This window comes from Vicugna pacos, chromosome X (assembly GCF_048564905.1).
Source record: "Vicugna pacos chromosome X, VicPac4, whole genome shotgun sequence".
NCBI classification, from domain to species: Eukaryota; Metazoa; Chordata; class Mammalia; order Artiodactyla; family Camelidae; genus Vicugna; species Vicugna pacos.
The window spans coordinates 52,320,514-52,348,247 of NC_133023.1; the positions used below are offsets into that span (position 1 = coordinate 52,320,514).

A 27,734-nucleotide genomic window follows, 5' to 3' on the forward strand; every position below is an offset into this window, starting at 1 on the left:
AATGCTGACTTTTTTTAAAATGAGATATTTCAAACAAAACAAAAATTCACTATTCCTCTAATTAATTATGTCAGTGGTCTTCTCGCTGATTTTCCCCATCTCTCATCACTCCTTTCTAGTCCATTCTCTACTCTTGCTAGAGAAAAAATTTTAATATATATATCTCTATTTATATCATTCCTTTTATTATAAACCACCCATGGCTTTCCCACTCTCTCCAAACTCCTTAAGTTGGTTCACAAAGCCTTTTATAATGTGATCATATTAACTTTTCTAATGTTGTCTTTTGCTGCCCTTAGCTCTATGTTCCTGTCTCATTGAATTACTTTCAGTTACCAAATAAATAGGTGGCAATATAATTCATAGTCCAAGTTCAAGAATATTTAAGAGTGAATAGGGCAATATTAATAATTACATCAGGACAACAGTTATAAGCCATAACTGTTCTTGCACACCAAGACCCTCAGAATAAACTACATCCTCACACACCTCTGTGCCTTTACTCATGCAGGGGTAGACACCTGAAATTTTCTTCATCCTCTTCTTTACCTGTCAAACTCCCACTCACAATTCAAGTTTCATTTCATATACTACTTCCTCAGTGTAGCTCTCACATATCTGCCCCAAGTGCAGTGCTCAATACATTTCATTATAATTCTTGATATATTGTGTCTTCTTCATCAGACTGTGAACTTCTTGAAGGCAAAAACCAAGGCTGATTCATTTTTTTATACCCAGTATTTCACATTGTCTGGCAGAAATGATCCTTACTGAGTAGCAATGTTAGATCCATTTAACAAATTATAAAACTGGGGCATAGAGGATATGAAAGCCAAGATTACATACCCATTATTCTGTGCCTCTTTTATAATACAGCAGTGGTTCTTAGCTAGGGGCAATTTTGCCTCTCAGGGGACATTTGGCAATGCCTAGAGACATTTAGGTTATCATACCCGGGGAGTGCTGTTAGAATACAGTTGAGCAAGGCTATAGATACTTCTAAACATCCTAAAATGTACAGGATGACCCCCAAAATAATGAATTACCCAGCTTGAAATGTCAATAGCACTGAGACTGAGAAATCCTGCAATGCGGAATTGAAAAGATGAATCTGACAAATGAAAGAAAACTTCTTTGAAAGTCATCAAAAGTTAATTGCTCTAAGGGAGAAAAAGCATGATAATATTGCTGCTGAAATGTCATGCTTTGTGGATTTCAGTGGGTTTTGCCACTGGTAACCTCTGGGTAGCCCTTTCAGCCTACTCACCAGGTAGGACAATTCTGGTCAGGAACTGAAATCACAGTCATTGGGAACATTGTGTCATAGTTGAAAAAGAAAATCAAATACTAAACACAGGCTTAAATATAACATTATTTAGGAGCTAGGAAAGCTTGAATCTTTTGCAATATTCAGTGCTCAGGATACATTAACCCAGTTTCCTTGGTTAGAAATGAACAACTATCTTGCCCACTGAAATCACAATGGTTGTTTTGTACTTTAAAGGCAACTCTGTGATCTTAAGGCAAGATATAGGGTATAGCTATAGGAGAATATGCTTTGTCATTTCATAAACCTGCGTTTCCTCTTAGGCTTGCCACTTGACAGCTGAGTGACTTTTTTTTAAATTGTATTTTATTGAGTTATTGTCAGTTTAAAATATTGTGTCAATTTCCAGTGTAGAACAGAATTTTTCAGTTATACATGAACATACATATATTCGTTGTTGCATACTTTTTCACCTGTGACTTTCAACTAGTGATCTCTCTAAGCTTCAGTGGCTCCATGTGTAAAATGGGTATGATAAGGTGGTTCCAAAGATTATACGAGATCGTATTTTTAAATCACTTAGCACCAGGCCTGGCATATAGTAGGTGGAATAAATATTATTTTATGCTTGAAAGAGTTAAGCAATTAAAAATCCTCATTTTGAATCTCAGAGGAAACCTTAGGTCTTATCATCCCAGAGCTTTTGTAAGACAAATCTTTGGCCTCTCCCTCCAGTTTCTTCTTCCTTTTAATTTTCCCCATTCCCATGCTGGTCTCCAGAGAGGTATTGCTGGCAGAGAACTATGAACTATACGGGTGCCTGGAGTTTGGAGAGACCAAGTGGCAATAGGTGTCAGTCTACTGAAACCCAGGGGTATCCCTGTATTGCCACACACATTTCTCTTGCGTATAGAGATAGCCTTCAATGGTTGGCTGTCCTGGAAGTTTGCATGTCTGCGGAGCTTCTTTCATCCTTTTCTTAAGTTCTTCCATCTCTTCCCGGGTACTGGAGAAATGATTTCTTGTCTGTCAAGACATTAGCATCATAATAGATATCATCATCATCGACATCATGAATAAGCATTTACTGACCAGAGACACAGTGCAGACTTGTCTCAGCTCTTATCATGTGCTACAACTTAGCAAGAAAACAAGGGTTGAACAGCATAGTAACTAGAAAGCAATTTAGTGGCATTTAACAGTACTAAAGTTAAAGGAGAAACAGAAATATAGATAGCAATGTACCCATAAAACCACATCTGGGAGACATTTTTTTTCTAATGGGAATCACATAGGGCTCCAATAAGTAAAGGCTGTTTGAATTCTGAGCATCAGATTGATGCTTGACTTACAAAAAGAGAGACTATAAAGAAGGTTCCCAAAGACAATATTATCATGTCAATTTCTAATTTCTGCCTCAAGTAAAGTTACTGTCTACTTGACTCTGAATCAAATTCTGGCCATTAGAATAAAGTATATGTGAGAGTGCTCTCTTTGAACACAGGTCCACAGAAAACTTATGTTTTCATGCTCATGAATAACAAAAGCTAGTCATGAGAAGTAATATATTTAAAAGCACACAACTAAAATGCAATGGGAAATCACAATTTGAAATATGGGTATGAAAATCACTAGAGATAGGTCCTTAGTATTCAGTCTCAATACTGTCATGTGATGTCAGTGAAAAAAGTGATATGGGCTGCCCTAACTAGTTGGACTCACACTATAGATTGTCCTGTAAATGAGTTCACCACATATACATTCAGATACTTGCTGTTAAATTCATACTTGTCCAGTTATATTTGGAGGAAGATTCAAGTGATTGACTTGGCTATAGGAATATTTTGTAAATCAGCAGAAGATAGAGGCTTTGACATTCTGGTAAAGAAGAGGACTCAGAAAGAAAAACAATAATAATAGCAACACCTGTAAGTCAGACTCCTACTAAACAACCAAGTAAAGTTTACTTACACTGCAACTTGCCAAGTATTTTCATCTAAACCTACATCTATAAATTTTATACAATGTAACAACTAATCAAAAGTCACTATCTCAGTGACACCTTCTTTTACTGAGCCAGACAGTCAGTTATTCCACTCTCTGTGCTTCTTTAGATTTTATGGTCTTAACTCTTGTAGCACTTTGCATAAATAATTGTGATTTATCTCTGTTTATGTCTCTCTGCTCCAAGAGAATGTAAGTTTCCTTGAAGACAGAAAACCTAATGCCTCATGATTACATGTCCAGTGCCTCTTACAATGCCTGGCACAGAGTATATGTTCACTATATACCTAAGCATTTGTTAAATGTGGGTTAAAGAAATAAGCGAGGAAAATAATATATTGACAAGGAAGGGAAGGTTGTGCCTATGACTACCTATAAGTAACAGCATGGGAGAGAGGGTAGAGAAAACCTTTAAAAATAATTTATTTAACCCTAGTAATGTAGTGAGAAAAGTAGTGAGAAAAGGAAGGGGGAGAAATAGGCATTCATGGTAATAAGACCTACAATGAGAGAGTCTTAAATAACCAGCAGGGAAGTAGCATTAGACCTATGCTTAATCAAGCCCATAGCTGGATTATGATTTGGGAAAGCTGTAGCAAATTAGGGATATTTAATAAATATTGGATAGATAGAGGTGTCAGTGGGTGGAACAGCGGGTTTGAGCAATAGTCAGTCCCAAAGACAGGGAATAGTTGAAACTGGAAGAGTAAGAACATTATCATAGTCTACTAATGCATTATTGATCCACACCAGTGTGTCCTGACAAATTGTCTGTGATGCAATAATCTAGAACTCCAAGGTCAAAATATTGGGGCTGAAATCCAATTGGGATGCAGAGACAGGTGAAGAAACCCACATGCAAACTCACATTCTGTAAACTGAGCTGGAGCTGCTGTTTATATGGGAGGAAATCCTGTGTAAGCTCCACCGTCAGGCTGTTGGAAATGAAGAGACTATGAAGAAAGGCCAAGACCTAGGGAAAATGTGTAAAAATAACTTTATCACCAGTACCTTCTCATTAATCAAATAAAGGAAATAGAAGTACAAAAAAGAAACTCCATACAGTGTTTATCCCATATAGTGTTAAAAGCAGTCATGCAAACACAAACAGGTCTACATATAGCTATTCTCTTGTTAGGTTAAACATTTACACTGCACTTACTTCCAAAAAATAAGAATTTACTAACAAATTTATACATTAATATCCTTTTCAAATAGCATATAAAACCATTCATAATGGGGAGAGTATGGAATATACTGTGTATATTCTCAAGACTGGCACAGAGTAGGTACTCAATAAATATTTACTGATTTAAAAAACAATAAATAATAAATGGAGTAAGATTCTATTCCATAATGAAGACTGTCATTATGCTAAAACATCTGAGGAGCCTGAACCAATTTTCAAATTAGAAATGTTTTGGGTTTGGGGCATAGTTGCAGAAAAAGACATACAAATGATCAAAAATGTATTTTAAAATATATTCTAAATGTTCAAACTGTCAAACCCCATTAAAAATCAAATATACACAAATAAAAATGAAAGAAAATACAATTTTCATCTATCAAATATAAACAGCTAAAAAACACTGCTCAATGCTGGCAATAGTAAAATGTAATAGCAAGTAGTAAAAATTGCCCTATTCTTTTTAGAAAGTAAACAGGTGAGCACATATAAATATGCACACACATACCATATACATATAAACACATACATATGTGTGTATAAATATGCAGATACACATATATACATAAATGCGTAACAACTATGTATACACTTATGTAATACACATGCATGTGTATATATATACACATATATAACTGCATATGAGTGTGTACCACACACACAGTCATATACACATTCTTCCTGTTTCTCTCTCTCTACTGCCACCACTCTAACCCAAACCAGCATTTTCCCATGCCTAGACCACTGCAGTAACTTCCTAACTGGTTTCCTTGCTTCCACTGGTGCCCTTTTCCAAGCCATTCTCCATAGAGCAAAATCAGCTCATGTCATATCCTGTTTAATACCCGTCAACACTTTTTCCACTACACTTAGACTAAAATCCCACCCCCTTACCATGCCTATAGGTCCTATGCCTTCCTATCAGATATAATTTCCTGCCAATCTCCTTTTCTCTCACCAGTATCTAAAGGCACTAATCTTTTCATTCCTTGAGTGCACTATTCTTTCTTAAGTTAAACACTTTCCACATGTATTTTTCTAGGCCTGGAATGTTCTTTCGCCACTATTCACATTGCCTCATCTTCTCATTCTTTACATCTCATTTCACATAACACTTTCAGAGCTCTCCTTTGACCACTCAGTCTAAAGTAGCAGTCCATTCTTGTTCTTTGATTTAGTCCTTTATCACAACTTACACTTATTTTATTCATATGTATCCTTGTTTTCCATTTGTCTAACCCATGAAAGTGTAGTCTTCTTTAAAGACAGCAGCTGAGTCTTTTTCACTATTGGATACCCAGTGTTTAGCACAGTGCCTGGCACACAAAAAAAGCTCAATAAATGAAGAAAGACTTGTTTGTACACATACATATGCAGATATATACAAATTTGAGGATATATATACATGTACACAGATATACATGCCCATGTATAATATATATATACATGTTTACACACATATGTACATACAATGACATCCACAAGTGCACATGCATAATAAATAAAGGAGTATAATAGATACAAAGGGAATTTAGGAAGAAAAATGCCAGAATATTAAGTGATCATCTCTGCATGAGGGATTTGTTGTATTTCTTTTGTTTTTCATATATTTTTTCTAGCTTATCTGCAATAAGAGTCCATTGTTTTCATAATAAAAAAAGTTGTTAAAATTCAACATAGTTGTCAAATCAAAGCACATCATCTTTTATAATAAATTAATGAGATTAAAGTAGAAAATTTTTCAAAAGATAGAAGGAAAAATAGTATAATGAGAAATCTTTGAGTACAAGGGACATGAGTTCCTAGAACAGTACCTGGGATATAATGCGTACTTTCAGAGACTACAAAAGCATGAAAGGAAGGGAGAAAAACAAGGTAAAATGAAAAGTGACAGAAATCAAAGGACAGGAGGAAGGAGAGGAGGAAAACAAAGAAATAAAAGAGTTGCTAATGAGAGAAAAGGGAGGAGGAATGAGTGGAGGGGAAAATGAGGAAGAATGTGACAAAGAATATTAGTGAGAGAGCAAGAATAGTACAAGCCTGTGTGTCTACTTTATTGACATTCATTATGAAACACTGACTGTCCTTCACATTTTTGAGATTACAATTTTATAATCAAAGTTCTTCACATAGTGGGGAGGGTATAGCTCAGTGGTAGAGAGCATGCTTAGCATGCACAAGGTCCTAGGTTTAATCCCCCAGCACTTCTAAAAACAAACAAACAAACAAACAAATAAACCTAATTACCCCCTGAATCAACTAAAAAAATTTTAAAAAATCACCAAAGTTCTTCACATTTACATGACATTTGGTAAATATTCTTAGACCATTCATCAACAGATAAAACTTACTGGCTCTACAATATTGAACTTCTTAGACTCCTGGACTTCCTGGATTTGATAAACATAATCAAGGGAAGACTCGAAGAAATTGTGCCTCTCCTTGTCCACCTGGAGGTCTGCCTGTAGAAAAGGGTAAGAAATGTCAAATATTGTCATAGTCATCCATGCAAGTCAGTGCTTATAGATTCAACAAAATGCTAGAGCTAGAGGAGAATTTAGCTACCAAGTCAGGATCTTATCCTTTTATTTTACAGATAGGGAACATGAAGCCATGATATTAAAAGTGACATATAGAAAAACATTTTTTTTAAAAAAGTGACTGATGCAAGATTTCCAGTTTCTAGTCTGACAATTAAGAAGCTTGGAAATTATTGTGCTCATCCTCATACAAAGAAAATCTCAGTAAGTTGAGAATCAACAACTCTTCTTAGAATCAACAGAGAATTGAAGTCAGAGGGAAAAAACATTGCCTCAAATATTGGATAGATATTTGAATATGGGAAATCAGAGCTTACCAGAGTGGAAGCCCAGAAGCAGAAGCCTGTTGCTACAGCCAGTATCAGACATTACTTAACACTAGATCTCTAAAGAAGTTGAAAGACAGTAGGGAAGAAAAAAACAAAGATACCGGAGGTAATTTTGGCCTCTGACAAGAACATCTATAGCAAAATAGCACAGCCTAACTCCTTGTCAGACAAGCATAAAAACTCATATTAAAGGTCTATTTCCCTCAGTTCCTTTTACCCAGGGTATCATGTTCAGGTTTCAGTGAAATATTACAAGGCATGAAAAAGACAAAACAAACAAACGCAATCTGAAGATAAAGCATCATCCTCAGAATCAAACTCAAATAAGGCAGAAACTGTGAATAGTGGAATTATAGGACCAGGGATTACACTTAAGGGCCCTAATGGAAAAGGGGACAATACACAAGAACATATGGATAATATAAGCAGACATATGACAGTTGAAGAAGTAATTAAAAGGAAATGATAGAAATCAAAAACACTAGCAGAAATTAAAAATGCCTTTAATAGGTTCATCAACAGACTGGACAAGAGAAAGAATAAGTGAATTGAATATTTGCCAATAGAAACTTCTGAAACTGAAATGCAAAGAGAAAAGAGAATTAAAAATGGAGTCGAATATTCAAGAAATGTTAGACAATAACAAAAGGTGTAAGATACACATACTAAGAATGCCAGAAGGAAATGAAGGAGAGAAATAGAAATATTTAAAGTAATGAGCATTGAAAATTTTCTAAAATTAAACACAAATACAAACAAAAGATTGAGGAAGCTCAGAGAATAATAGCAGGATAAATACCATATATAAATGCAGGCATTTCATATTCAAAATGCAGAAAGTCAAAGACCCAGAGAAAATCTTGAAAGAAGCAAGAGAAAAAAAACACTTTACCCAAAGAGGAGTATAGATAAGATTTCTCTTAAAAAACAAAAACATGTAAAATAAGAGTAGGCTGAAATATTTAAGGGTTTGAAATTTAAAAATCAAGAACTTAGAATTATGTATCCAGTGAAGTTATCCTTCAAACATGAAGGAAAAATTAAAGAATTTCTCCAACAAACAAACAAACTGAAGGATTCTGTTTCCAGTTGACTTGGAACCCAAGAAATTCTACAAGAAGTTCCCTAGACAGAAGGAAAATGTCTACCAAAATAAAGAAAAGAAGAGCACTAAAGAAGGAATAAATGAAGGTAAAATAGAATCTTATATTTTTTTTTATTTCTTAGCTGATTTTACAGATAAGAGTTTGTCCAAAATAACAATTGCAACAATGTATTTGGTGACTAAAGCTTATAAAAAATTGAAATGAATGACAGCAGTATTATCAGGGACTGAAAGGAAAAATTGGAAATACTCTGTTACAAGCAAAATGATTTTATTTAAAGTAGACATAGCTTGGGGAGGAGTGGTAATAGCTCAGTGGTAGAGCTGCATGCTTAGCAGGCACAAGGTCCTGGGTTGAATCCTTACTAGCTCCATTAAAAGAGAAAGAAAGAAAAATAGAAATACAGTTGATTTTAAAATATAAAGTAGACATGGCTTAACTGCAAATGCATGTTTAAAACGCTAGGATAACCACTAAGAAATTTTTTTGAGTGTAATTGATATGCTAAGAAAGGACAGAAAATGGAATCACATACAACTTTCAATTAAAAAAAGAGAATGCAAAAAAAGACTGGAAAACAAAAAAGGAACAAATAACAAAGGCAATGAATAGAAAACAGTAACAAACATGGTAGATTTTTATCCAACTATATCAATAACAACTTGAAACACATTAATTAAAAGGCAGACTGCCAGGGCACATAAAAAATAACAGCTACCTATATGTTATATACAGTACATCACTTTAAATGTAAAAGACAAAAAGATAGATTAACAGTAAAGGTATGGAGAGACCTGAATCAAGATGGAATTGTAGGAAGACGTGGCGCTCACATCCCAACACAAACACATCAAAAATACATCTACATGTGGAACAATTCTCACATAAAAACTAACTGGAGACTACCAGAAAACAAAACAAAACAAAACAAAACTACTGTATAACCAAGGCTGTAAGAGAGATACACGCAGAATTGGGTAGGAAGGAAAGAGAAGCAATCAGGCTGGGACCTGTGCCCTTGGGAGGGTACATAGAGGAAGAAGGAGATTATAGGAGTGGGGATGCCCCCTGGGGAGTGAGTGGTTCAAGCCATATATTGGGTGCCCAAGCCCTGGGGTTTAACAAAGCGAAGACAAGGCCCCTTGGCTGTTCAGGGGGCAGGTGGGAAGGTTTAGGGTTATGGAAAACCTGGATTGAACTCATAAGGAGTGCAAATGCTTGCTTGATCCTGAAGCAGGGCAGAAAGGGCAGAGTGAAACTGTGTCTCATTGCACATATACCAACATGAGTCGAGTGGACACTCCAGCACTATTTGCCTCAAGTTTCAGCTCCATACTTGATTGATGGCTGCAACAGCCAAGGGAAAAGCTTGATCATGACATGCTGAGATGGTTCAAACCCTAAGCAGCTTATGAGTAGGGATGGGGCAGTCATTACTGGCCACTGTACAGGCAGCACATCAGAGGCAGTCCAGATTTCTGGCAGTAGCCATACTGCCATACTTATTGGCCCAACTCATGGCAAATACACACACCAGTCTCTCTTGCTTTAGCACTGCTCCCCTCTGGGGCTGAGAGTGCTGACACTGAGAGGGGGAAGAGCACACAATTAAAGGGAACTGGAACTGAACAAACTCAGACCCAGCCCTCAGGGCCTCTGCTTCATCAACCTGGGACCTGACCATGGTTCTGATGGGGTGGTAACAGGTATGGAACAGAGGGGAAAGCATGCCTCACACCTGGCTCTGACTCTAACCCCTCCATCTCCAGCCCCACCTTCTACCAAGATGATAGTTGCCAGCACACTAGGAAGAAAAACATGACTAGTGTTCATAACATATCCAGCTCCAAACAAAGCCACTCAGCACACACACAGATGCTCCCTCTTAAGAATACACTTCAGAACTGGCATAAATAAATTATTGCTTAATTTCATAGAGACAGAGAAAGATAATCAAAATGACAGATAGAGGATTTTCCTCTAAATTGAAAGAGCAAGAAAAAAATAAAAAAGCCCTGAGTAAACAAACAACTAATGAAAGAGAAATAAACAATTTACCAGATAAAAAATTCAAAGCATTAGTAATAAGAATGTTAACTAAATTGGGGAAAATAATGGATGAACAGAGTGAGAATTTTAACAAAGGACAAGACAATATAAAAAAGAATCAGAACTGTAGAATGCAATAGCTGAAATTAAAAAAGAAAACACTAGAAGGAATGAACAAAAGACTAAGTGATATAAAAGAATATGTAAGTGTTCTGTAAGGTACAATAATGAAAATCACCCAATCCTAAAAGCAAAAAGAAAAATGAATTTTTCAAAATAGAAAAGTTTAAGATATTTGGGATACATTAAAGCATATAAATGTTCACATAATAGGGCCCCAGAAAGAAAAGAGAGAGAGAATGGGGCCAAAAATACATTTAATGGAATTATGGCTGAAAATTTCCCAACCCTAAACAAGGAAGCAGAAATCCAGGTACAAGAAGAACAGAGTCCCAAAAAAGATTAACCAAAAGAGATCCACAAAAAGATATACTGTAATTAACATGGCAAAAGTTAAAGATAAATAGAAATTCTAAAGGCTACAAGAGAAAAACAAAGATTCATATAAAAGGGAACCTCCATAAGACCATCAGCTGATTTTTCTGCAGAAATTTTACAGTCCAGAAGGGAGTGTCATTGTGTACTTAAAGTGATGAAAGGGGAAAACCTGCAACCTGGGATACACAACTCAGGAAGAATATCATTTAGAATTAAGGAGAAATTTAAAAAAAAGCCTTCTCAAACAAGCAAAAAACTAAGAGTTCATGAATATAAAACCAACCTTAAAGAAAATGGCAAACGGTCTTCTCTAAGTTGAAAAGAAAAGGCTATAACAAGAGGTAAGTATCTATAGGAAAGGAAAAAATATCTTAGTAAAGGCAAGCAATAGTAAAAGCTGAGGATCAATAACTTAAATACAAAATTTAAAAGACAACAAATTGTAAAATCAAGTATACAATAATCAATAAAGGGAAAAACATGAAGATGTAAAATACAACATCAAAAATACAAAGTGTGGGAAAAGAGAGTAAAAAATGTAGATTTTTTTCAGAAAGTTTTTCAACTTAAAAGACTACCTGTTTAAAACAAATAGAGTTATAAGTCAACATATATGAACCCCCTGGTAACCACAAATCAAAAACTTATAAAGATACACACAAAAAAGAGAGAAAGGAACACAAGTACACCACTAAAAAAAAAATCAAACTACAAGGCAGAAAACTAAAACAAAAAGAATAAAAACAAGAAAGAACTACAAAAACAACCAGAAAACATGTAATAAAATTACAGAAGTATAGACCTATGAATTAGTACTTTAAATGTCTATGGACAAAATTCTCCAATTAAAGATATAGGGTGGCTGACTGGATTTAAAAACCAAGTCCCATCTATAAATTGGTTACAAGAAATTCACTTCAGAACTAACTTCAAAACACACAGACTGAAAGCAAAGGGATGGAAAAGGTATTTCTTACAAATGTAAAACATAAGAAAGTGGGGATAGGAATACTCCTATCAGACAAAATAAATTTAAAACAAAATCTAAAACAAAAGAAAAACAAGAGATTTATGTAATGATAAATGGATCAATAGAAAAAGAATATATTACACATGCTAACATATATATACCCAATGCAGGCACATCCAAATATACAAAGCAAATATAAATAAGGATAAAGAAAAAACTGATGGCAATACAATAATAGGGGATCACACTTACATCAATGGACAGACCATCTAGACAGGAAATCAATAAGACAACAGTGGTCTTCAATGAGATAATCGACCAGTTATACTTAATAAATATCCACAGGACATTCCGTACAATAACGTGCTAGGGCATAGAGTGAGTCTCAATGTATACAAAAATTATATCAAACAACTTTTCTGCCCAAAGTAGTATAAAACTAGTAATCAATTACAAGAAGAAAAATGGGAAGAACATGTAGAGATGAAACAACATGCAACTGAAAAACCAATGGGTCAATGAACAAATCAAAGAGGAAATCAGAAAATAACTTGAGACAAATGAAAATGGAAACACAGCTTACCAAAATCTGCTGGATGCAGCAAAAGCAGTTTTAAGAGGGAAGTTTACAGTGTTACAGGCCTACCTCAAGAAACAAGAAAAATGTAAATAAACAATCTAATTCTCCATCAAAAGTAATTAGAAAAAGAACAACAAACAAAGCCCAAATTCAGCAGAAAGTAAAGAAACAATAATGATCAGAGAGGAGATAAATAAAATAGAGACCAAAGAAACAATAGAAAGGTCAATGAAACCAAGAACTGATTCTTTGAAAAAGCAAACAAAATTGATAAACTTTTAGTCAGGCTCAAAAAGAAGAAAAGAGAGAGAGAGAGCCCAAACAAAATAAGAAATGAAAGAGGAGAAATAACAACTGACATCACAGAGATACAATAAATCATAAGAGAATACTATGAATAGTTAAATGCCAACAAATTGGGCCACCTAGAAGAAATGGACAAGTTCTTAGAAACATACAGCTTGCCAAAACAGTCAAAAAGGAACAGATAATTTCAGCAGATTGATGACTAGAAATGAAACAGAATCTGTAATTAAAATAAAAATCTCCCTGCAAGCAAAAATGTCCAGGACTGGAAGGCTTCATTGGGGAATTCTACCAAACATACAAAGAAGAAATTACACCTATCCTTTTCAAACTATTCCAAAAGATTAAAGAGGAGGAACCACTCCCAAAGTCATTCTACGAAGCCATCATTAACCTGATACCAAAACCAGACAAAGATACTATTTTAAAAAGATTATTACAGACCAATATCTCTGATGAATATAGATGCAAAAATATTCATCATCAAATATTAGCAAATCAAATTCACCAATATATAAAATTGATCATACACCATCATCAAGTGGGAATTATTCCACGAATGCAAGAATGGTTCAGTATTTGCAAATGAATCAAAGAAATATACCACATTAATAAAAGAATAACAATTACATGATCATCTCAATAGATGCAGAAAAGGCATTTGACAAAATTTAACATCCATTCAGTATAAAATCTCTCATCAACGTCGGTTTGGAGGAGACATATCTCAACATAATAAAGGCCAATTATGACAAGCCCACAGCTAACATCATACTCAATGGTGAAAAGTTGAAAGGCTTTCCACTAAAATCAGGAACAAAACAAGGACACCCATTCTCGCTGCTTCTATTTAACATAAAAATGGAAGTCTTAGCCACAGTAATCAGACAAGGAAATGAAATAACAGGCATCCAAATTGGATGTGAAAAATAAAACTGTCATTATTTGCACATGACATAATATTATATATAGAAAACCCTAAAGTACACAACCAAAAATGATTAGAACTAATTCATTCTGCAAGGTTCCAACATACAAGATTAATATACAGAAATTTGTTGCTGTTCTGTAAACAGAAAGAGAAATTAAGAAAACGATCATATTTACAATCACATCAACAAGAATGAAATACTTTGAAATAAACTTAATCAAGGAGGTGAAAACTATAAAACTATAAGACATTGGTGAAAGAATTTGAAAATGATAAAAAGAAATGGAAACATATCCCATGTTCTTGGATTGGATTGGAAGAAATAATATTGTTAAAATATTCATACTTCCCCAAACAATCTACAAATTTAATGGGATCCCTATCAAAATACCCATGAACTTAAAAAAAAAAGAATTTGAACAAATAATCTTAAAATGTATATAGAATGACAAAAGACCCCAAATTGCTAAACCAATCTTGAGAAAAAAGAACAGACCTGGAAGTATCACCTTCCCCAATCTCAGGCTATACTACAAAGCTACAGTAATCAAAACAGCATTGTACTGGCACAAAAACAGACACATATATCAGTGGAACATAAAACATATCCCAGAAATGGATCCACACACCTATATTCAATTAATCTATGAAAAGTATGCAAGAATATACAATGGCATATAAACAGTCTCTTCAATAAGTGGTGATGGAAAAAAAAACTGGACAGCTATAAGTAAAAGAATAAAATTAGAACATTCCCAAACACCAATACAAAAATAAATTCAAAATGGATAAAACATCTAAATGTAAGATGAGAAATCACAAAACTCTTAGAGAAAAGCCTACACAGACAACTCTGACATAACTTACAGTAATAGTTTTTTTTGGATCTATTTCCTAATGCAGAGAAATAAAGCAAAAATAAACAAATAGGACATAATTAAATTTAAAAGCTTTTGCACAGCAAAGGGAACCATCCACAAAATGAAAAGACAATTTATTGACATGAAGAGAATATTTGCAAATGATGTAACTGATGAGGTTAATATCTAAAATATATAAATATCTCATACAATTAAATATCAAAGAAAAAAAGAACCCAATTTAAAAATGGACTGAAGACCTGAACAGTCATTTTGCCAAAGATATACAAATGACCAATAGGCATATGAAAAAATGCTCAACATCATTAATCATCAGAGAAATACAAATCAAAACAACAATAAAACATCAACTCACACCTATCAGAATGGCTATCATCAAAAGTAACACAAATAACAAACATTGGCAAGGATGTGGAGAAAAGGGAACCCTCATACACTGATGATGGGACTGTAAAGTGTTGCAGCCACTGTGGAAAACAATATGGAGGTTCCTTCAAAAACAAAAAACAAAACTTTCTTATGATCCAGCAATTCCAATGCTGGGTATATATTCAAAGGAAACAAAAACTAACTTGAAAAGATGCATGTGCCCCAAAGTTGACAGCAGCATTATTTATAACACCCAAGATATGGAAGGAATCTAAGTACCCATCAACAGAAGAATGAATAAAAAAGATGTTGTACATATATACGATGGAAGATTACTCAGACATGAAAAATGAAATTCTGGCACTAGCAGTAACATGGATGGATGTAGACAGTGCTTTGCTTAGTGAAATAAGTCAGAGAAAGACAAATACTGTATCACTTATATGTGAAATCTGAAAAATAAATGCATCTATATTACAAAGCAGAAACTAAATCTCACAGACATAGAGAACAAACTAGAGGTTACCAGTGGAAAGCAGGAAAAGGGTGGGGAAAGGTGAAATAAGGATGTGGGATTAAGAGACACAAAGTTCTATATATAAAATAGATAGCAAACAAGGATATATTGTACATCACAAAGAACTACAGCAATTATTTTGTAATAACTTTAAATGGAATATAATTAAAAAATGTTAATCACTATGTTGTACAGCAGAAACTAATATAATATTTTAAATCAACTATACTTCAATTAAAATATTTTTAAAATAATATTAAAACTTTTAGACATTCTTTAAAGTAAAGGTATAAAGAAATATTCCATGACAAAAAGAAATCAAAGGAAAGATGGATAAATTATGTTAATTTCAGAAAAAAAAGTTTTCAGAGCAAAGAAAACTGTCAGGGAAAAAAGAAGGGTATAACATGATGATAAATAGGTCACTTCTTCAAGAATATATAACAGTCCCTATTGTGTATAACAAACCATCAAAACACCTGACTCAAAATCTGTTAGAACTGCAGTGAGAAATAGATGTATCCACTATTAAGATTTTGAGACTTCAACATTCCTCTAACAGTAATAAACAGATACAAGAGGTAGAAAATCAGTTCTGGCACACCTCATTTTATAGTGCTTCACTTTACTGCATTTTGCAGATATTGTTTTTCGTTTGTTTGTTTTGTTTTGTTTTGTTCTGTTCTGTTTTTTACAAATTGAAGGTTTGTGTTAGCCCTGCATTTTCTGATGATGGTTAACACTTTTTACCAAAAAAATACTTTTAAATTAAGGCATGTAAATTTTTCTAGACACAATGTTATTGTTCACTCAATAGACTACAGTATAATGTAAACATAACTTTTATATGCATTGGGACACCAAAAAACTCATGTGACTTTTTATAGTACAATATTTAATTTATTGCAGTAGTCTGGAACCAAAGCTCCAATATCTCTGAGATATGCCTGTGAAGACAAATTGAACTGAACACTACCATCAATCAACAGGATCTAATCAACTTCCATAGAACACTTCATCCAATAACAGCTTATTTTCAAGCTGACATGAAACAATCACAAATCACATTCTGGGACATACAATACACCTGAACTATCTTAGAAGAATAAAGATCATACAATCCATACCCTCAGACAGCAATTAAATTGCACTAGGAATAAAAAAAAAATAGGTGGAACCAAAAAAAAAATACTAGGAGGTTAAGCAGCACATTTCTAAATTACATATGGTTCAAAGAGGAATTCTTAACAAAAAATAAAAAGTATTTTGAACTAAATTAAAATGAAAATACAACTTAATATTTGTGGGATGCAGTGAAAGCAGTGCTTAAGAACTGAATCAATAATCATTAGCCTTCCAAAAAACAAAATACTAGGTCCAGCTGGGTTAACTGGTTAATCCTACTAGATATTACAATGAAGAAATGACAGAAAATTCTACACTCTCTTCCATAAAATAGAAGCAGATCAAATATTTTCTAAATAATTCCCTGAGGCCAAAATGACCTTGATATTGAAACCAGACAAAGACAAAACAGGAGAATGACAGATCAACCTCTATCAAGATCATAGAAGCAAATATTCTCAACAAAATATTAGCAAACCAAACCTAGCATGATATAAAATAATTAGAGACCAGGACAATATGGAAATTATTCCAGGAATTCAAGGCTGCTTCAACATTTAAAAATCAGTAGATTTAATTGATAATATCAAGAAGTTAAGGAACAGTATGGCAACTATACTTCAATTAAAAAAAAAAACAAAAACCCTGGTAAACCCCATCCAGGTCATCAGAGCTGGTAGAAATCTCAGAAACCAGCACAGTCAGGCCATCAGGTGGAGTCACAGCTCACCAGGAGTTCAGTGAATCTGGCAGTAGCTGGAAAGAAGGATCTGTTTATTCTTACCTACAACACTAAGAAGAGTCTAGACTTTATGAAAACAAAAGCCATAAAATTTAAAAACAGAAATAAAGAAGAAAATTATATGATCATTCAAACAGATGTAGGAAAAGCATCCAACAAAACCCAACACTCACCCACTAACAATAAAAACTCTCAGCAAACTACTAATATAAGGGAACTACCTCAACTTGAAAAAGAGCATCTGCAAAACCCTACAGCTAACTTCATACTTAATTGTGAGACACTGGATGCTTTCCCTCTAAGATTAGAAACAAGTCTTACTCAAATCATACTGGAAATCCAAGCTATTGCAATAAGACAAGAAAATGAAATAAAAAGTATATACACTGGGAAAGAAGAAATGAACATGACTTTTCTTTTAAACATGAAACAACTATGTATGTAAAAACCCCTAAGAATTAACAAAAATTACCTGGAATAAATAAGCAACTATAGCACAATTTCAAGATACAAGATTAATATAAAAAAGTGAGTTGTTTTCTTATATGCTAAATGTGAAGATTTGGAAAATGAAATTAAAAACACAATACCATTTATATTAGAAGAAAAATTGAAACAGGTATAAATTAATAAAATACAAGATTTATAATTTTGACTCTATAGTAACTGTACTTTTTGTGAAGATAATAAGGTGGAATTTCTGCAGTATAAATACAATAGTAACTCAATGTAGAAAACTTAGACAATACCAGAAATGTACAAGATATATTGATGAAAACAATAAAAAACTAACAAAATGCATGAAAGATCTAAATAAATGGAGTGATATTCCACGTAGATGGAAAATAAGACAATATTATCAACATGTCAGTTCTACACAACTTGATCTAAAAAGTTAATGCAATTAAATTCAAATTTCATGCTGACTATCTTATAGATATCAACAAAGTAATAAAGTATATATGGACAGGCAAAAAAAAAATCCAGAATAGCCATCACAACACTCAGAGAGATGAATAAATCAAAGAATTTAAACTATCTTATAGTCAAGTATTGACTTCAAAATTACTGTAAAGCTATACTAATCAAAACAGTGTGGTATTAGTGAAACAAAAGACCAATGCATCAATGGAAAAGAATAGTAAGCCTAAAATAGATACATATAAACATATTCAACTGATCTTTGACAAAAGATTGGAAGTAATTCAATAGAGATGTGACAGTCTTTTCAGTAAATGATGCTGGAACAACTGTACATCCTCATGACAAAAAAAAATTATAGATAATTGACTCAAAATGTATCATAGACCTAAATGTAAAATGCAAAGCTATAAAAACCAGAGAAAATAACCTAAGAAAAAATTTAGGTAACCCTGGATTTGGTGGTCACTTTTTTTTAAACCATTTTTTATTGATTTATACTCATTTTACAGTGTTCTGTCAAATTCCACAGTAGAGCACAATTTTTCAGTTACACATGAACGTATATATAATCATTGTCACAGTTTTCTCTCTGTGAGCTACCATCAGATTTTGTATATATTTCTCTGTGCTATACAGTATAATCTTGTTAATCTATTCAACAATTTTGATATCCCAGTCTATCTCTTCCCACCCCCCGCCCCCTTGGCAACCACAAGTTTGTATTCTATGTCTGTGAGACAATTTCTGTTTTGTATTTATGCATTGTTTGTTTGTTTATTAGATTCCACATATGAGCAATCTCATATGGTATTTTTCTTTCCCTTTCTGGCTTCCTTCACTTAGGATGACATTCTCCAGGAGCACCTACGTTGCTGCAAATGGCGTTGTATTGTCGGTTTTTATGGCTGAGTAGTATTCCATTGTATACATATATCACTTCTTCTTTATCCAGACATCTCTTGATGGACATTTAGGCTGTTTCCATGTCTTGGCTATTGTAAATAATGCTGCTATGAACATTGGGGTGCAGGTGTCACACTGAAGTAGGGTTCCTTCTGGATATATGCCCAGGAGTGGGATTTCTGGGTCATATGGTAAGTCAAATTTTAAGGAATCTCCACACTGTTTTCCACAGTGGCTGCACCAAACTGCAGTCCCTACAGCAGTGAAGAAGGGTTCCACTTTCTCCACAGCCTCTCCAGCATTTGTCATTTGTGGATTTTTGAATGATGGCCATTCTGAATGGTGTGAGGTGATACTTCATTGTAGTTTTGATTTCCATTTGTCAGATAATTAGAGATATTGAGCATTTTTGCACGTGTCTATTGATCATTTGTACACCTTCCTTGGAGAATTGCTTGCTTAGGTCTTCTGCCCATTTTTAGATTGGGTTGTTTATTTTATTTTATTGAGTCGTCTGAGATGCTTATATATTCTGGAGATCAAGCCTTTGTCCATTTCATTTGCAAATGTTTTTTCCCATTCCATAGGTTGTCTTTTTGTTTTACTTATGGTTTCCTTTGCTGTGCAGAAGCTTGTAAGTTTCATTAGGTCCCACTTGTTTATTCTTGCATTTATTTCTTCTAGGAGAAAATTTTTGAGATATATGTCAGATAATGTTTTGCCTGTATTTTCCTCTAACAGGTTTAATGCATCTTGTCTTATATTTAAGCCTTTGATGCATCTTGAGGTGATTTTTGTGTATGGTGTAAGGGAGTGTTCTAGCTTAATTGTTTTACATGCTGCTGTCCAGTTTTCCCAACACCATTTGCTGAAGAGACTGTTTTTATTCCATTGTATATTCTTGCTTCTTTTGTCGAAGATTAGTTAAACAAAAGTTTATGGGTTCATTTCTGGGCTCTCTATTCTGTTCCAATGGTGTATATGTCTGTTTTTGTACCAATACCATGATGTCTTGATGACTGTAGCTCTATAGTATTGTCTGAAGTCCCCCAGACTCTTTCTTTCTCTTCAGTAATGCTTTGGCAATTCTAGATCTTTCACGGTTCCATATAAATTTTATTATGATTTGTTCTAGTTCTGTGAAATATGTCCTGGGTCATTTGATAGGGATTGCATTAAATGTGTAGATTGCCTTGGGCAATGTGACCATTTTGACACTATTGATTCTTTCAATCCAAGAGCATGGGATATCTCTCCGTTTTTGAAAGTCTTCTTTATTTTCCCTCATCAATGATTTATAGTTTTCTGTGTATAATTCTTTCACCTCCTTGGTTAGATTTATTCCTAGGTATTTTATTACTTTGGGTGCTATTTTAGAGGGGATTGTTTCTTTACTTTCTTTTTCTGTTGATTCATCATTAGTGTAAAGTAATGCAATTGATTTTTGAACGTTAATCTTGTAACCTGCTATCTTGCTGAATTCCTCGATCAGCTCTAGTAGTTTTTCTGTGGACCTTTTAGGGTTTTCTATATACAGTAAAATGTCATTGGCATATGATGACACTTTTACCTCTTCTTTTCCAATTTGGATCCCTTTTATTTCTCTCTCTTGCCTGATTGCTGTGGCTAAGACTTCAAAGACAATGTTGAATAGGAGTGGTGATAGTGGGCAGCATTGTCTTGTCCCAGATTTTAGTGGGAAGCTTTTGAATTTTTCACCATTGAGTACTATGCTGGCTGTAGGTTTGTTATATATAGCTTTTGTGATGTTGAGATATGTTCCCTCTATACCCACTTTGGTGTAAGTTTTCATCATAAGTGGGTGTTGAATATTATCAAATGCTTTTTCTGCATGTATTGAGATGATCATGTGGTTTTTGTCCTTTCTCTTGTTGATGTGATGTATTACACTGATTGATTTGCGTATGTTGAACCATCCTTGTGTCCCTGGGATGAACCCCACTTGGTCATGATGTATAATCATTTTTATGTGTTGTTGGATTCTATTTGCTAATATTTTGGTGAGGATTTGGCATCTATGTTCATCAGTGATATTGGCCTATAATTCTCTTTTTTTGTAGTGTCTTTGGTTTTGGTATCAGGGTGATGGTGGCTTCATAGAATGAGTTTGGGTGTATTCCTTCCTTTTCAATCTTCTGGAAGAGTTTGAGAAGGACTGGTATGAGTTCTTCTTTGTATGTTTGGTAGAATTCCCTGGTGAAGCCGTCCGGTCTTGGACTTTTATTTGTAGGGAGGTTTTTTATTGCTATTTTGATTTCATTTCTACTGATCGGTTTGTTGAAGTGGTCAGTTTCTTCTTGATTCAGTCTTGGTGGACAGTATGTTACCAGAAATTTGTCTATCACCTCTAGGTTACCCAATTTGGTTCCATATAATTTTTCATAATATTCTCATATGATATTTTGTATTTCTATTTTATCTCCTGTAGTTTCTCCATTATCCTTTCTTATTTTGCTAATTTGTGCTCTCTCTTTTTTCTTCTTGGTGAGTTTGGCCAGAAGTTTGTCGATTTTATTTACTTTTTCAAAAAACCAGTTTTTGTGTTAATTGATTTTTCTATTGTCCTTTTAATGTGTATTTTTTTTTCCACCCTTATCTTTATACTTCCCTTCCTTCTGTTGCCTTCTGGGGATTTTTGTTCTTTTTCTAGTTCATTCAGCTTGTGGGTTAAATTATTTATTTGAGATTTTTCTTTTTTGAGGAAGGTCTATATCGGTATAAACTTCCCTCTTAGCACTGCCTTTCCTGTGTCCCATAAATTTTGTGTGGTTGTGCTTTCTTTTTCACTTCTCTCAAGGTATTTGTTTAATTTAAGCTTTGATTTCCTCATTGACACATTGGTTTTTTAATAGCACAATGTTTAATTCTATGCTTTCCTTTTTTTCTCTTTTATTTCTCTGTAGTTGATTTCTAGTTTCATGGCATTGTAGTCAGGAAAGATGCTTGAGATAACTTGTATCTTCTTAAAATTGTTGAGGCTTCTTTTGTGCCCAAGTACATGATCGATCCTAGAAAATGTTCCATGTGCACTTGAAAAGAATGTATATCCTGTTTTTGGTGGGTGTAATGTCCTGAAATTATCCACCAAATCTAAATTCCTATTGTATCATTTAATTTATCTGTTGCCTTATTTATTTTCTGTCTGGAAGATCTGTCTAGTATGTTAATGTGGTTTTAAAATCTTCAACTATGATTGTATTCCCATTAATATCCCCCTTTCTCTCTGTTAGTAATTGTTTTATGTATTTAGGTGCTCATATATTGGGTGCATATATATTAACGAGTGTAATATCCTCATCTTGTATCACTCCTTTAATCATTATAAAATGTCCTTCTTTATCTTTCTTTATGGCCTTTGTTTTAAAGTCTATTTTGTCTGAAATCAGTACTGTAACACCTGCTTTTCTGGCTTTTCCATTTGCATGGAATATCCTTTCCCATCCTTTCACTCTCAATCTATAGCTATCCTTCTCCCTAAAGTGGGTCTCTTGTAGGCAGCATATTGAAGGTTCCTGCTTTATTATCCAGTCTGCCACTCTGTCTTTTGACTGGAGCATTTACTCCATTAACATATACAGTAATTAATGGTAGATGTGTGTTTATTGATATTTTGAACTTATTTTTGCAGTTGATTTGGTATTTCCTCTTTGTTCCTTTCTTCTTCCTTTTGTGGTTTGGTAAATTTCCTTTGTATTATCAGGGATTTTATTTAGTTTTTTGACTCCTTTGTAAGTTATTGTCTTGCCGTTACCCTTTTTTGTAAGTCTATTAGCCCATTAGTATAAATGTTTTTATTAAACTGATAGTAACATGATCTGAAACCCATCCTAATGAGAACAAAAAAATTTAAAAAAGAAAGAAACAAAATTGTATATTTTCCTGCCTCCCTCTCCCAATGATTTAGATGTCTTCTTCTACAATTTCTTGTTTATTTGTAATTCATGAGTTATCACCTTTCCAGTTGTGAGTTTCTCATTTCTGTAGCATCCTGCCGCTTTTCTATTTAGATTAGACCTTTCAATATTTCTTTTAGCATGGGTTTAGTGTTGCTAAACTCTTGTAGCTTTTTCTTGTCTGTGAAATTCTTTATGTCTCCTTCTATCCTAAAGGATAGCCTTGCTGGATAAAGTATCCTAGGCTGCATCTTTTTGTCTTTCAGGACTTTGAATATATCTTGCCACTCCCTTCTGGCCTGTAGTGTTTGTGTAGAGAAATCAGCTCAGAGCCTTATGGGAGTTCCCTTGTAACTCACTCTTTGTTATTCTCTTGCTGCCTTTAGGATCAATTCTTTATCCCTGACTCTGTCCATCTTGATTATGTTATGTCTTGGTGTGGGTCTGTTTGGGTTCTTCCTGTTTGGGACCCTCTGATCTTCCTGCAGTTGGATATATGATTCCTTCTTTAAGTTTGGGAAGTTTTCAGTCATGATTTCTTCCAACACCTTTTCAATCCCCTTTGTTCTTTCTTCCCCTTCTGGGACCCCTATTATGCGAAGATTGGCATGCTTTATATTATCCCATAGGGCCCTTATGCTATTTTCATTTGCTTTTATTTGTTTATCTTGTAGCTGTTCTGATTGGGTGCTTTCTGTTGTCCTGTCTTCTTGGTCTCTAATTCTTTCCTCTAAATTGTCTATTCTGCTTTGCACAGCCTTTAGATCATTTCTCATCTCAGCCAATGAGTTTACCAATTCTACTTGGCACTTCTTTATAGCTTCAATTTCATTTTTCACATATTTTGTATCTCTAAACACTATCGCTTTTAGTTCCTTCAGTACTTTGATCACTCTTTTTTTGAAATCTTGATCTGGTACGCTATCAATGTCTATTTCATTGATTGTTCTTTCAGGGGTTTTCTCTTGTTCTTTTAATTGAGGATGGTTTCTCTGCTTCTTCATCTTGCTCATGTCTCTCTGGCACTGTGGTTTATGGATTACCAGTTATCTATTGTGGTCCTTTAGGAGTTTATTTATTTATCTACCTAATGCCTATGTAGGAATAACACTTAAAAAAAGAGACAGAAAGATAATTTAAAAGAAGGGAGAAAAACGGTTTGAAAACAGTGTATAATGAATAATAGAAGAGCAAGTTGAAGCAGAATAGCAATCGGGTTGAGACGTCTTTCAAAAACCTTTAAAAAAGGAGAAAAGAGGGAAAAAATGTATTTGAAACCTGCGTATAATCAATAACAGGACATGAAAACCAAGACAAATAAAAATGAAATGACATGGATTTTTTAAAAAAATAATAATAAAAATATTGTTTAAAAATTTAAAAAGGATTAAAACTGGGAGTATATATAATTGTTTAAGATGTGAAAATTAAAAGAGTAATAGAAAATAGAACAGGTAAGAACAGATTTTTTAAAGAAAGGGGGGGTGTTCTCCTGGAGACTGTGTGCTCTTAATGTGAAGTCTTTCTGTCTTCACCATGTATTGGAAGCTCAGCTTGTTTTTTCCAGAGGCCCTCCATTGGTGCGTTCACATGTGCTGCTCCCAGTGCCTGTGGGCAAGCAGAGCATGTCCCCTCCCAACACTGGGTCAGGTGCAGCTCTCCTTTGCTGTGGGTGGGCGGGTTGCTGCCCCTCCCAATGTTGCAGTAAGATGTTGCAGACTGGACAGGTAAGAGGGCAGGTCACGTCCCCTCCCAGCACTGCAGGCAGGGGCTGTGTTCCTGGCGGAATGGCTGGGGGCCGCCTGCCCTCTCCTGGCACTGGTCGCTCCGCAGCTCTGTGCCACTGCGTGCTCCGTAGGTGGGCTTGGGGAAGACCGAGAAACAGCCCCATCCCTGCTCTGGGCCCAAACCCAGCTCCTCGTTTGTCTTAGGGGAGCAAGTTCTCTGACAGATCAGGACGGAAGGATCCTATCTTCCTCGGGCTGTAGACAAGTCTCCATCTGGCCTATGAGGCTGCTAAGTCTTTAGGTGGGGATGCAGGTTTCACCCCCGACCCCTGCCCCTGCCTGGGTGCTTAGCGCAGGAGGCTATGTCAGTTGTGCCTGAGCCCTGCTTCTCTTCACCCAAAAACTTTCTGTGGGTTTTCAGAGATGGGGGTATGCACCCTTCCCTCCAGAGCACATCAGCCATGTTGTTTTATGGAGGGCCCAGGTTGTTCTGCCCTGTGCACCCACACCAATGGCACGCAGCTCCATGCAGCCCCCCAGGGCTGCCTCAGTGCAGCTGTTCCCATCCTCCGCTCAGCTCGGGCAGCCTGGTCCAGCCCTCAGCTACTGGCCTGAGTGTCAGTCTGGGTGTCGTGGTGACCCTCTGTGCCCGTTTAACTTAGTCCTGTCAGTCAAGGACTGCTCTGTAGAGATCTGAGCCTCGGAGTTTTCCCCTCTGTCCCACTGGCTTCTAGGATGGAGAGGGGAGACCCAGCATATAAGTGCCAGTCCTTCTTTGCTGCTTCCTCCCCACGAGACCCATCCTGCACTGTTTTGCCTTTTCTTCTTTCTTTTTTCCTTTTCTCCTACCAGATTTTTGGCATTTCTGTCTTTTGAAGAGGACGATGTTCTGTCAGAGTTCTGCAGGTGCTCTGGTTGGCTGAGTGGGTCGGTGGATGTGAGTCTTGGTGTATCTGTGGGAGAGGATGAACTACAAGCGTCCTTCTACTCCACCATCTTGGCCTCCTCTAGGGAAACTTATATATTAGTGTAGGGACTTGTTTACCAGCAAAATTCCAAGATACCAGCCAAGAGCTAATCTTGTAAGCTGACTTTTCTAAGCATAAGAGTCTTGGGTCCATGTTAACTCTTTTATGCATAGGAAGCCTGCTGGTGTAGGATAGAAGAAAAAGGAAGAAAGCAAAATTCTGCAAAAGGAAAATGGCAAAAGACGCCAGACTAATACTTCATTCCAGTTTGTGGAAGAGACGTAGTTTTTCACCCTTTCAAAACTAACTCCATCTACCATTGAGGCACTTAACTTATCACCTTCCTGTACTTCACATTATGTGATGGATACTCACTATATCAGGTGTCAGAAGATGAGCTTCAAGCTTGCCACAGTCTTTGTGATCTTGGAAAATAAGATTTCTAATAGCCCTTATAGATCGTTTCTATGACTTTATTCAACTTGTGCATCTCTTCATAACTGAATCTTCAATATCTCCATCTTTTACTAGATATTTTATCCAACACATAGAGCCATTCTTCCATTTAAAAAATCTTAATCAGTTAATTATTTTTTTCCTTCCCAGTGCCACTTTTCTGTCTCAGAGCTTCTCCCTTAGATCATTGCAATAGTTTCCCAAACTGTTTTTCCTGCTTCCAGTCTCTCACAGATCTAATTTATCCTACAACTTCTGCCAGTTTAAGATTCCTAAAATAGAATTCTATTCATATTGCTTGCACAACAAAAGGCCTTCAATAATGCTTCCAGGGCCAACAGATTTCAACACAGTTCCCGAGTCTATTACTCCACAATATAGCCACAATTTCCCTGCTCCTTTCTTGTCTTTCACTATTCTCCAATAGTAATGAAAACTTTATTCAAACCACTTGCCAAACATTGTTTTCCATCCTTGGGGATACTGCCTTCCACTTGGAAGTTCCATTTCTCCATTTCTATCAGTTAAATATTTTACTTATTATTGTATGACCATCTCAACTATGGAAGGGCAATATTCTTCCACAAAGGCAATTCTCCAGATGTAGATGTAAGTTTTTTATTCTCTAAATACTTTCTTATCCCTACAAGGACACCACATACGCATCACATCATGCAAAAAATTCTACTTGTATAAGAGTCATGTGTATTCTTGTTTTGGTATCCCAACTATAAGCTGCAGAAGAGTAGGAATCATGTCTTACTGTCTTTATAGTCCTGTTGCATGCAGCATAGTGCTTGGAATGTGGTAGGCACTCACTGAATAGTGGCTTATTTGAAATGAAGTTGCTGAAAGTGCCATGTAAGCTGTACTTCCAGTGCAGCACCAAAATAAATACATACATACATACATACATACATACATAAATAAATAAATAAATAAATAAATAAATAAATAAATAAATAAAGGCTAATGTTGGAAAACCTCAGGGGAAAAAGTAGATCTATCTCTGATCTATCAAATGCAACACTGGTTTAATTCTATCTCATATGGAAACTGGAATCAGGAACTTAGGGCTCAAAAGGGACTCTAGAGATCTTTGAGTATGTCAATGAAAATAATAATCAATAATAAGAGTAGAAAAGAGTTTTATGTAAGCAATACTGAGGACTAGCCTGGAAGCCTACTTCCCAGATTACACTTAGAAATTTCTCTGGAGAAGCAAGGTTTTCATCAGAGTTTTATAACTTGTCAGAGCAAAGAATGTTAAATAAGTCAGGGATACCTTTCTTCAAGGTTTCAAAAAACAAAAAACAGAAAAACACAGACTGGCATGTACATGTATAGTGTGTACAATATGGCATTGGCATCTGGGAAGGAGTCATCATCAAAGGAGGACCAGCACTGGCATTCCAGGAAGAGGGGCATTTAATCTTTATTTT

At 35.1% G+C, this 27,734-nt stretch overlaps 1 protein-coding gene across 3 annotated transcripts in view; it reads right to left on the reverse strand.

Annotated features, from left to right (window-relative positions):
• Positions 1–27,734, reverse strand: part of OPHN1 (oligophrenin 1) — a 564,560-nt gene that overhangs the window by 243,661 nt on the left and 293,165 nt on the right. For all 3 annotated transcript variants that reach the window (XM_072956529.1, XM_006215235.4, XM_015248679.3), the window contains exons 7-9: positions 6,809–6,919; positions 4,140–4,244; positions 2,164–2,293 (exon numbers count right to left, since the gene is read on the reverse strand). In XM_072956529.1, the coding sequence (XP_072812630.1) occupies positions 2,164–2,293; positions 4,140–4,244; positions 6,809–6,919 (346 nt within the window). The remainder of the gene's footprint in view (positions 1–2,163; positions 2,294–4,139; positions 4,245–6,808; positions 6,920–27,734) is intronic.